At 40.1% G+C, this 10,787-nt stretch overlaps 1 protein-coding gene across 1 annotated transcript; it reads left to right on the top strand.

The window, feature by feature from the left end:
* Positions 1-247: 247 nt before the first annotated feature.
* On the top strand, positions 248-1,287 carry LOC149395126 (18.1 kDa class I heat shock protein-like). The gene is made up of 2 exons (XM_089615578.1): positions 248-433; positions 574-1,287. Exons 1-2 carry the CDS (start codon positions 337-339, stop codon positions 996-998), a joined length of 522 nt encoding a protein of 173 aa, XP_089471704.1. The 5' UTR covers positions 248-336; the 3' UTR covers positions 999-1,287.
* The last annotated feature ends 9,500 nt before the right edge of the window (positions 1,288-10,787 follow it).

Genomic DNA, 10,787 nt, shown 5'->3' with positions numbered 1-10,787 from the left:
TTTCTTAAAAACACATGCCACAAAGTAATAACGCACAACTCTATTGCTTGCGCATAAAGTAATGCAAACTAATAGGAAACAAAACTTGGGTTACTATCCAAGCATATTAACGACCAATATAGATTCCATTTCAGGAGGAAACCTAGAAGAAACAATTACACCACCATTCCTGTAATTACTTTCTTCATCAATTTTTCTTCTTTTTTTTGCGTGTGTACAAGACAAAAGATAACCCTCACTTCTTCTTCTAAAAAAACTCCCTCTTACTATATAAATCGGTATACATGCTCTCATGGAGATTGAAAAGAAAATTAAAGCTGATTAATACATTTAGAAATGGCTACAAATTTCAAGCGTTCTTTCGACGATTTTGAACCATTTTGCCAGTGGCAACGTGGTCAAGAACGTGACATTCTTGAAGTTCATCTCCAAGGTATTGTAACACCATATAATTTATAGCTCACTTATCCCTCACATTATGAACTTTTTTATATTGTAATTATAAATTATGTTACATGTCACATTTTCTTAGTTGACATCAATGTAATCATTCAATTTTATTTTTACAATTAGGATTCAAAAAAGAACATTTGAGGGTCCAAATTAACAACTACGGAGTCTTAATCATCAGCGGCGAACAACCTATTGATGAAACGAACGCAAAAATCAGCCGCTTTCGAAAGGAGATCAAAATTTCGAAAGACTTGAGCGCGGATCGAATTCGCGCAAAGTTTGTAAATGGCGTGCTGTACATTACTTTGCGCCATGAGAATATTAATAGCCTTCCAGCAAAAGAATCGGAAAAAGAAAATAGTAACAAGAAGATTTATAAAAATAGTTGTGGCGATACGAGTTGCGTGAGCGATGGAATTTTGAGGATAGAGGTGAGTAAAAGATTGGTGGCGAGTATCGGCATGGTCGTTGCCATGGGAATAGTGGTTGGAGGGTTTCTTATAGCTTGGAAGTGTTCCAAGATCCCAGATCCTCTCATGTATTGAAAATCACATTTAATAAAAATTTCATGTGTTGTTGACAAAGCTTCTTTTTCTGGGGAATGTTATTCGTAGCGTTTTATCCGTGTAAATTGGACGGATATACTTTGAGGCTTAATGCCTGGGAAAGAATTAAGAAGAAGAAGAAATAATATAAAATAAAGATTACATAAAGAAATGAAAAGATTAGTACTCTGTTACATACCAATCCCTTTTAATTGTCTTTATTTGTTTGTTTGTTTTTTATTTTTATTTTTTATTTTTATTTTTTTTTAATTTTTTTATGCTGTATTTTTTAAGCGAACAAATTATATAGCAAATGCATGTATTATCCATTTTTTTTCCTTTTAATTATTGATTTAAATAATAAAAACTCTATCATACTCTCAAATTGTAAAGCTACGAATTTTTATTAAAATCCAGATAACAGTACTCATAATGGATTCCTAACTAAGAAATCATTGATGTACTCGACTGAGCTGTGGAACATCTTGTCTATCACGACGGGACAAGCCCTGAGAACATGAAAATACTTAAAGTGTAATGAGATAATTTTTTAAATTAATAGAAAAACTAGTTGAACAAGTAACAATTATTTATGCAAGATAAATAAAGCAAATAATCAACAATTAAAAAAACAATAATGAACACATAGAATTAGTTCAGCTAAGTGACAAAGCACTTAATCTCAGAGACACTATATATAAGTCCGATGATTAAAAGAAATTCACCAAAATAATAAGAGGAACGATGACTCAGGTTTGCATGCTCCCTCTCATATTATCATCTCCTCCAATTCTTAGATGAAATGCAATCTAAGCACTCATTAGGTCGGCAATCTCTCTTTTTTATACGCAAACCTCTCTTGAAAATAGTGTCTCAGAAAAAATACGCAAACACGTTATGAAACAACACCGAACAAATAAAGCACAATGGTTGAAAGTTGAAATTCTGTTTAGTTAGAGAGACAAAATGTCGCACAATGTATAGACAATATGTCCGAAAACTTGCTTAAACACAGATAATGGATAATCAACAATAAGTGCGACAAAGAAAAGACACACAGTATGGTTACTCAGTTCTGTTCAATGTTACCTACGTCTGGGGACTCACAGCCAGTGGAAAGAATTCACTATCACGTAATCAATAGTACAAGTAAGGTCTTATATGATTACAACAACAAATCAAAGCCCTAGAAACTATTACCCGAGTGATTACAAAGTGCAGGGACTCCCCCTGAATTTGAGATCACTCTCAATTCCACTCTTCAAGCACACGCTAATGCTTGGACGACTTCAGTCTTCAACGCATGTGAATCTTCAATCACGTAAGCACAAGAACCCAAATCACTCAAACACTCAATCTTCTGGAGTAGTATTTGGTGAATGACACCACTCAAGACAATCCAACTAGTTTCCCAATCCCCCGATCTTGCACGTCTAGGAACCTTAATTGTTTTGTCAAAAGTGTCAAGGCTGCGAAGGGTGGAGCACTCGGCTTTTATAGCAGTCATACAACTCTGGAAGTGAATCTAGCGAGGCAATCTGACAAAACCGGAAACTTACCAAAATAACAGTCTACGCACAAGATGAAGGATGTTTTAACATAAGCTGGAGCATGATGATCAACATCTTTCCTCACAACTTGCGCTAAAAAAATAAAGCCAACTTATGACGTAACAATAATTTCCCCCTTTGGTTATTTTTTAGGCAAGCACTTCCAGAGCATTTCTCAACCAAGCGTCATGACCAGAAAAGAGCGTCAAAATAAATGACCTCGTACCAAAATAAATGACCCTCATGACGCCTCTCCCCCTGATTGCCTAAAAAACATACCAAAGGCAAAGATCGACCAAGACAAAGGGATGAAATAAAATCTGAACACAGAGAGAGAACTGAAAGGAGCAGATAGATATCCAAAAAATAATGTAAACAAGTCTGAAACATGCAGTCATATCGTAGATAAAGCTGGCTGAACATAAAGATGTCTGAAAGAGGTAGCCAGAGAAACAAAAAAATGATAGTTACAGACCCAAAGTAAACACACATAAACTTCTAAGAGGAGGTGTCTTCATTTTCTTTGTCGGCCTCTTCAAACTCACTCTCACCAGAACCTTCACCTTCCTTGTCATCTGAATTGTCACCTTCCTCGTCGGCCTTATGCAGAGAAGTAGAAGCATCGTCCTTACCTGGAGAAGAGGTCATGTCGCACACAAGACCCTCACAAATGGACTTCGTGCGAGAGAGGGCGTCAATAGTCTTCTTGAGTACGTCAATTTCCTCACAAAGCTCCTTCAAAACGTTCCTTTGTACCTCATCAGAAACAGACCCCACCTTCTTCGTGCTGCCAGAGGCAACATATGTCGCGATTGATGGTCTGATAAGGTCATGAGCATGCTTCCCTTCGAAAAGCTTGTGATTGAAGGTGAGAACACCGGGCCTTTTCCTTGCCACGTCCGTGCTACGCAAGATATTTGGGTTTTGTTTGAGCAGAACCCTGGTGATGAGAGAAGGAAACCCAATCGGCAGCTTTATGGCATATGACTTGGCATGTTTCAAAAAGTGATCAACAACAAACACTCCGAAATCAAAAGACGAGCGAGTACCAATTTGGTAGATAAAACTGGCGAGTTCAGGCTTGATACTGGAGCCGTACGAGGAGGAGCCCAATTCACGATGCCAATCCGATACAACGCTGAGTCTTTAGCTGACAAATCTAAGGAAGCCATTGTCCCCTTGGAAGACCAGACCTTCTCCACATCCCCAGTGATTTCCTTGGCAATGGTGTCCGAGGAGGGAATACGATCTGCAGTAACGATCTTTCCTTTTCCAAGATAGTTGTTGATTAATCATGGGAGAAATCAAAGCAGTGGCCTTTGACAAAGACCTTCCTGTACTCAGGGTCTGGGGCATCAAAAGACGAAGAGAGATAGACGATGAGCTCTCTTACCAAAGTAGTGTAGTACACCCCAATATTGGTGGCTGTCTTGAGCAGATCAGCATCGTGCAAGAGTTCCATGACCACGTCAATCTTCTGAGCCTCAGCAGAAAGCTCCTTCTCAGGGAAAATGGCACGATGATACACGAAGCGCCATTTGAGGACTCCATCTTCCTTGTGGAAGGAGACATTGACCAGAGGTGTAGCAGTGATGTTCCTGGAAAGCTTCTGACCCCCCACAGACCTCTTGTTCCCAATGTCGAGAGACATCACATGAGCCTCTTCTTCAACCTCAATGGGCTCATCAGCAACTAGTTCCACAACTGGCTTCTTTCCGTTCTTCTTATTGAGCCCAACTTTGGCTTTCTTCTTCTTCTTCTTCTTCTTCTTCTTCTTCTTCTTCTTGTCCTTTACCGGGACACTAGACATACTCGCCTCACGACTCTTTCTCTTCTTCTTCTTCTTTTTCTCCGACAGAAGGGCAGCGATGCACACATCATCATCGTGCGCGAATTTCTCCTTTAAAGAGGCAAGAACAACCTCTCCAACAGCCTGTCTCTTCTCAGTACTCCCCTCATGATCAGGAGCAGAGAATGTCGGGACATCCTTCTCAACATCTTGGCCTAACCCAAGAATTCCCCCAATTGCATCTTCTTGTGGGGATTCTTGTTCATCACGAGGAGACTCCTGATGATCATTGTCCCTAGGAATCTCTTCAACAATAGCAGTATGAGCAAGAGGATCAGGATTACCTTGGACCAATTTGTGGGGGCTTTCGAGAGGAGAGATGCTGGTGTGGGCTTCTTCCTCGATGGCATCCTGAGCATCATCTCTTTTTTTTTTCAGAAGAACTAATGGAACTGATGTCCCCGGTCATGTCAGTAATGGAAAGAGCGGCTTTCTTCAACAGAGCCTTCCTAGCGGCAGTGAGAGAAGGGTTAAGAGGGGGAATATGACCCAGTAACCACACCTCCGGACTCACCATCGATATGTTTACTGGGTTGCATTCCCTTTACCCAAACACCATGCCTGTTACTCTCAGGCTTTAACCCTTTTCTCTTGACATTCTCAGCCTTCATCTTTGTTTTATCTTTCTTGTCCGACCCAGTCGTACTGATCCCAATCTCATTCCAACCATTCTGAGAAAATTCTTAATAAACACCTTGTTGTCAATGGTGCCCACAAGAAGAGTTGTAATCTTTATATTGTACATTTGATGTAATAAAGTCTCATGAAGACTCTTGCTTGTAATTGCTTATTAATTAATAACAAGTTGAAACGTTCATTCATTCTTCCGTGTCTGTTTGAAGCTTTATGATAAAACAATAGTCTTTAGTCCATAAACAAACTAAACAACTTACGAAGAGACAAATGTAGATTTGCATGAACAAACTCTTCGTAGTTTGCTTAAAACGATATATTCGCAATCTAAGGGTCAAATGACTATTGACCTCAGTACGATTATTAGGAGAATCTATGATGGCTGGTTATGGGGCATTGAGAGTTGGAGACTCTATAGTTCTTCTAGGTATCTTCCGAAGGTACTGAATTGACCAGTGCACTTCTAGAGACAAGATAAGAACAAACCATTTAACTTCTTATGTCTCGAAGTCACTACGTATGAATTGCATCGTGCTTACCTTAATCCTGAAATGAGACATATGTCATTTCACACCTTAGTATTCTCATTTGAGAAAGTCAGAGTTCGGACTCACTATGTGATTTCGAACAAGGCCTATTGGTGAAGTACTAAGTTGTGAGAATGTCATGAGTAACTTTGTGAAGTTCTCATAGATATGGAATTCATGTACAAGATTGCTGAAATGCAATGTATATCTCCTCATGCTTTGTTCCTTGGAGTGTGAATAAATGAAGTGGCCAGTGTCCAAATTGAGTCCTGACTCTTTTGGATGAAACAATGTGACTTGTTAGCTCCTCGTCCCACAAACAATCAGCTCTCCAAATCTCTGTAATTGGTATTGGTCGATCACACATAATCCTAGGGAGGATTTGAGTGGATGGGCGCGGGGCGCTCATGGTGTGAGGCCTGACCGGGCGCGGGGTGCCCGGCCGAGGCAGCAAGGCTCTCGACCAGGGGAGCAAGAACCTCCGGCCGAGGCGGCTGGGGCGCTCGGCCGGGGCAGCAGGACCCTTCGGCCGAGGCAGCAGGGGCGCTCGGCCGGGGCAGCAGGGGCACCCGGCCGGGGCAGCAGGCGCGCTCGGCCGGGGCAGCAGGAGCGCTCGGCCGGGGCAGCTGGAGCGCCCGGCCGAGGCAGCAGGGACGTCCGGCCGAGGCAGCAGGCGTGCTCGGTCGGGTTGCTGGAGCGCGCACGGGCCGGGACGCCCGTAGGCGCGGGAGCGCGCGTGGGTCAGGACGGCCGGGGCGCGGGATGTCAGAATTGATCTAGGGTTTAAGAAAAAGTTTAACGCTTCGTTAAGCGGCAGAATTTTAAAATTTTTCTTTTACAAGTAAAACAGTTTTTACTAACCTTTTTAGAAGCTTGAACGTTGAGAAGTTTTTGGAAAAGGTTGCAACGTTCGTCTCCCCTCGCAGCACGTCTCTCTTCCTTCCTCGGCAACTCGAGCAACCATGAAAGTTTCTATCACTAAATCACTCGAGAGAAAAGGAATTAGTGAGTGAGCACTTTTAAACACTACGACTTAAGAACGGGTCTTGAAGTCGCAGAGCTAAACACTAGGTCAAATGAGGACCTAGGTGCCAAAACAATAAAACGAAATTGACTAGAGAGAGAGAGAGGAGAGGGGCGGCCAAGTCTAGAGAGAGAAGCTCTCAATCTCTAAAACTTTGGATGAATGAAATGAGAAGAATAAGGCCTCTATTTATAGGGGAGGAATTACCTTCAATAAGGTAGTTTCCTCTTCTATAGAATATCACATATTCATGAGCCAAATTTTCCAATTAGCCCATAGAGTCACACGTTCAAGGAGCTTCTAGAAAGCCCTTGGATTTGTTTCCTTTTATGTTTTCTTCTCCTTTGACTTGTCTTGGCCGAATTTCCTTGTTCCTCTTAGAGGAAATTTGTTTCCTCTTTTTCTTTTGGCAAGTATCTTGATACATTCATGTACAAAATATTCTCCCTCTCTTTGGGTATGTTGGGCGCCTAGCATCATTCTAGAAAGGCCTTCTAGAAGCTTTTCCATTTGTTCATGACAACATGAAAAAGGCCCATTAAGAATTTTCAATAAAATTCTTATGAAATGGAATTAATCCACAAGGCCCAATAAATCTAATTTTGGCCGAGTGATGTATGTCATCAAATGACCATGTCAAAAAATTTATTGACATTCATTTCATCCTGTGTCTCAAAAGACAAAAATACCCTTTTGACAATTTTCGTTCTTGTTTTGACTTAGCTTCCAGTTTAACTATTCCTACTCGATGTGATTCGTGACAGTGACCTCATGGATCCAAATGAACAAAGCTAGAGCTAAAATACTTGGACTCAAAAGTTCACAAACCTTTTCCAAGTTTAGCTTAATGTTAACTGACTCCACTAAAGAGTTGACACTGAAAATCTCTCGGTTCAAATGAATTTATTTTCTACTCAAGAATTCAACCTAATTGTAATGAACGGATCCACAGAATATTATCAGTGTTTACCCTTCATGAATATCATCAGCTAGTTGCGATTTACAAAATTACCATTTTACCCTTTTAACTGTTATTTCCTCAACTCCTTTGTCGCTTGTGAATAAGTTAGAAACAATGTATTGACGAGGAGCTAACAAGTCACATTGTTTCATCCAAAAGAGTAAAGACTCAATTTGGACACTGGCCAGTTCATTTATTCACACTCCAAGGAACAAAGCATGAGGTGATATACATTGCATTTCAGCAATCTTGTACATGAATTCCATATCTATGAGAACTTCACAAAGTTACTCATGACATTCTCACAACTTAGTACTTCACCAATAGGCCTTGTTCGGAATCACATAGTGAGTCCGAACTCTGACTTTCTCAAATGAGAATACTAAGGTGTGAAATGACATGTCTCATTTCGGGATTAAGGTAAGCACGATGCAATTCATACGTAGTGACTTCGAGACATAAGAGGTTAAATGGTTTGTTGTTATCTTGTCTCTAGAAGTGCACTGGTCAATTCAGTACCTTCTGAAGATACCTAGAAGAACTATAGAGTCACCAACTCTCAATGCCTCATAACCAGACATCATAGATTCTTCTAACAATCATACTGAGGTCAATAGTCCTTTGACCCTTAGATTGCGAATATATCGTTTTAAGCAAACTACGAAGAGTTTGTTCATGCAAATCTACATTTGTCTCTTCGTAAGTTGTTAGGTTTGTTTATGGACTAAAGACTAATATTTTATCATAAAGCTTCAGACAAGGAAGATTGAATGAACGTTTCAACTTTTATTAATAAATAAGCCGTTACAAGCAAGAGTCTTCGTAAGACTATATGACATCATATGTACATAAATACACACTACAACTCTTCTTGTGGGCACCATTGACAACACGGGAGCGCGCGGGCGGGCCAGGCGCGCTAGTGCGCGCGCTCAGGACCAATGGGCCGGGGGCGCGGGTGTGCCCGCGCAGGCCCTGTCGGGCCGTGGGTGCGTCAGGGCACTCGGGCCTAGTGGGCCGGGGCCCGTTGGGCTTCCGGCCGGCGAAGCCCGTGCCCGGCCGGCCTTAAATTGTTTTTGAATTTCCGGTATCCCAAAAATGACCGATAACAACTAAGATGACTCGTTGATTATTGTCGTTATTATGCATAAATGGTACTACACTAAACTGTGTTGGTTTGTTGACTGGTCTTTGAATTTTAATTTGTTGATGTATTTAAATCCCATGGATGAAAATTTTGTTGACTTTTTAAACGAGGTATATCGTGGTGTCTTTTATTTTTTTGTCTAGTAATACTTATCTTCTTGGGTCTTTAATTTTATTTTTCTTTTGACCCCCGATTTTGGGGCGTCACACAAACGGCCTAAAGTTTGATCTGGATTCATCAACTACTGGAGCCAAATTAGTGGTTAAAAAACAAGGAAGAATGAGCACACTAGCCCAATCAACCCACCAATATTAGGAGAATAGCCCAAGTTTGAATAAATTAAGTGAATAGCCCAATTAATATTTCACTACCTAAATTACCCTCATATATAAGAGCAAAACTCAATTTTCCCAAAACCTAAACCTAAACTGTTTCTCATCTTCGTCCATTTCACGCCACCGATCCATTTCACGCCACCGATCCACTTCACGCCACCGATCGCCGCCGATCTATTTTATGCGGCCGCGTCGTCGCCAATCGTCGTCCATCCTCGTTGCTGATCCCTAATGTCACCGGCGAGATCCGCCATAGATGCCGTCAAGATCCGCCATAGACGGCGTCGATTCCGTCGAGCTCCGGCGGCGGCGATGTTCGGAGAATCGACGACTCAGATTGACTCGAAAATCGGCGGGGGGAGAGGAATCGACGGCGGAGAGGAAATCGGCGACGATGGAGGGGATTGAGGAGAGGCACTTTGTAAATTCGCGAATTGGTTAATTTAATTAACCTACTGGAGTGAATTAGATTAATTAATTAACTGATTCGTGAAGGATTTGAAATTCACAAAAAATTTACGAAAATTATAACTTAAGTCAACTGATATTCAAAGCATTCAATTAATTAACCTAATTCCGAATTCAATCATTTAGTAAATTAACTTTACTCACAAAAAAATCAGAACCTAAACTAATATTCAACAAATAAGTTAATTAATTAACCTAACTCACTCCAGTAAGTTAATTAAATTAACCTATCCGCGAATTTACCAAGGGCGTTATGGTCTGAGTCTAAAATATGAGCTATTTGCTTAATAAAATGAAACTTTGGCTATTTCCCCAATAAGAATGACAAACTTGGCTAGTTACAACAAATTTCACAAAAAACAAACCCCGTTCCACGGAATGAATATATGTACCGAATGCTGATTCGGGAGAGTTGACTCAATAAATAATGGCTATTTTCTTTTCTCTTGTTGTTTTATGTTTCAAGAATTTTGATTTAGATATAATTCGTGTACCACTAGATCATTGATTAAGGTGGTTTTTATAGTTTCATTCTTTATATTTGATTTTTAGATCAAACAATTGATTTGTTTTTTATGGGCATAAACGAAAGATAAATGCAAAGTAGGTTTGTATTGCCCAAAATGACTAGTCATCATATCTGCAATTCTTATGGTAATTATAATTATTTTAACGGATTAGTTTTCATTTTTTTTTTTACTGAGTTTGTTATTCAATTAAACCGTTTTGGTTTTATCACTATATTCATGCTGAGGGAATATCGTTTTAATAAATTAATTAATAAATAACATAGTCAAGAAATAAATAAGAAATAACGCTACACCGGATTTAATATATTGTATTTAGTCGAGGGATATCACTATATTTGTTTATAATTCGATATATTATTGAAATAGTCAAATATGATAGGATTTCTAATCCGACTTTGAAACCATAACCCTGGTATTCTATATAACTTGTTATATAAAGGCGACTTGTGTTGTAAATAAAATAATAACTCTGCTCGCCCTAACTAACCGCAATGGCCTCCAAAATACCCTTATCTTCAACACTACTATTTCTTCTTTTTCTACTTCTTCTTCTCTGCCAAACCCTCAATGGTTGGGAAATCAACAGAACGAACAGACCAAGGTACAGAATTAAATATTGCCGCGGTTGCTGTGTAAGAGACCTAGAATCGTCGCCAAAAAACTCAAGTCGTCACGTAGTCACAACCGTGGGAGTTGGAAAAATCGCAGACGCGATCCGAGCCTCAGGCCAAGGAGAAATCATTCCCATGATCCTCGAGAACAGTC

This window comes from Urtica dioica, chromosome 5 (assembly GCF_054948205.1).
Source record: "Urtica dioica subsp. dioica isolate 48M chromosome 5, U.dioica_male_clone48M_v1_H2, whole genome shotgun sequence".
In the NCBI taxonomy this organism is placed as follows: Eukaryota; Viridiplantae; Streptophyta; class Magnoliopsida; order Rosales; family Urticaceae; genus Urtica; species Urtica dioica.
Note: the sequence above shows the minus strand (reverse complement) of the source record. Positions and strands in the feature narration are given on the sequence as shown.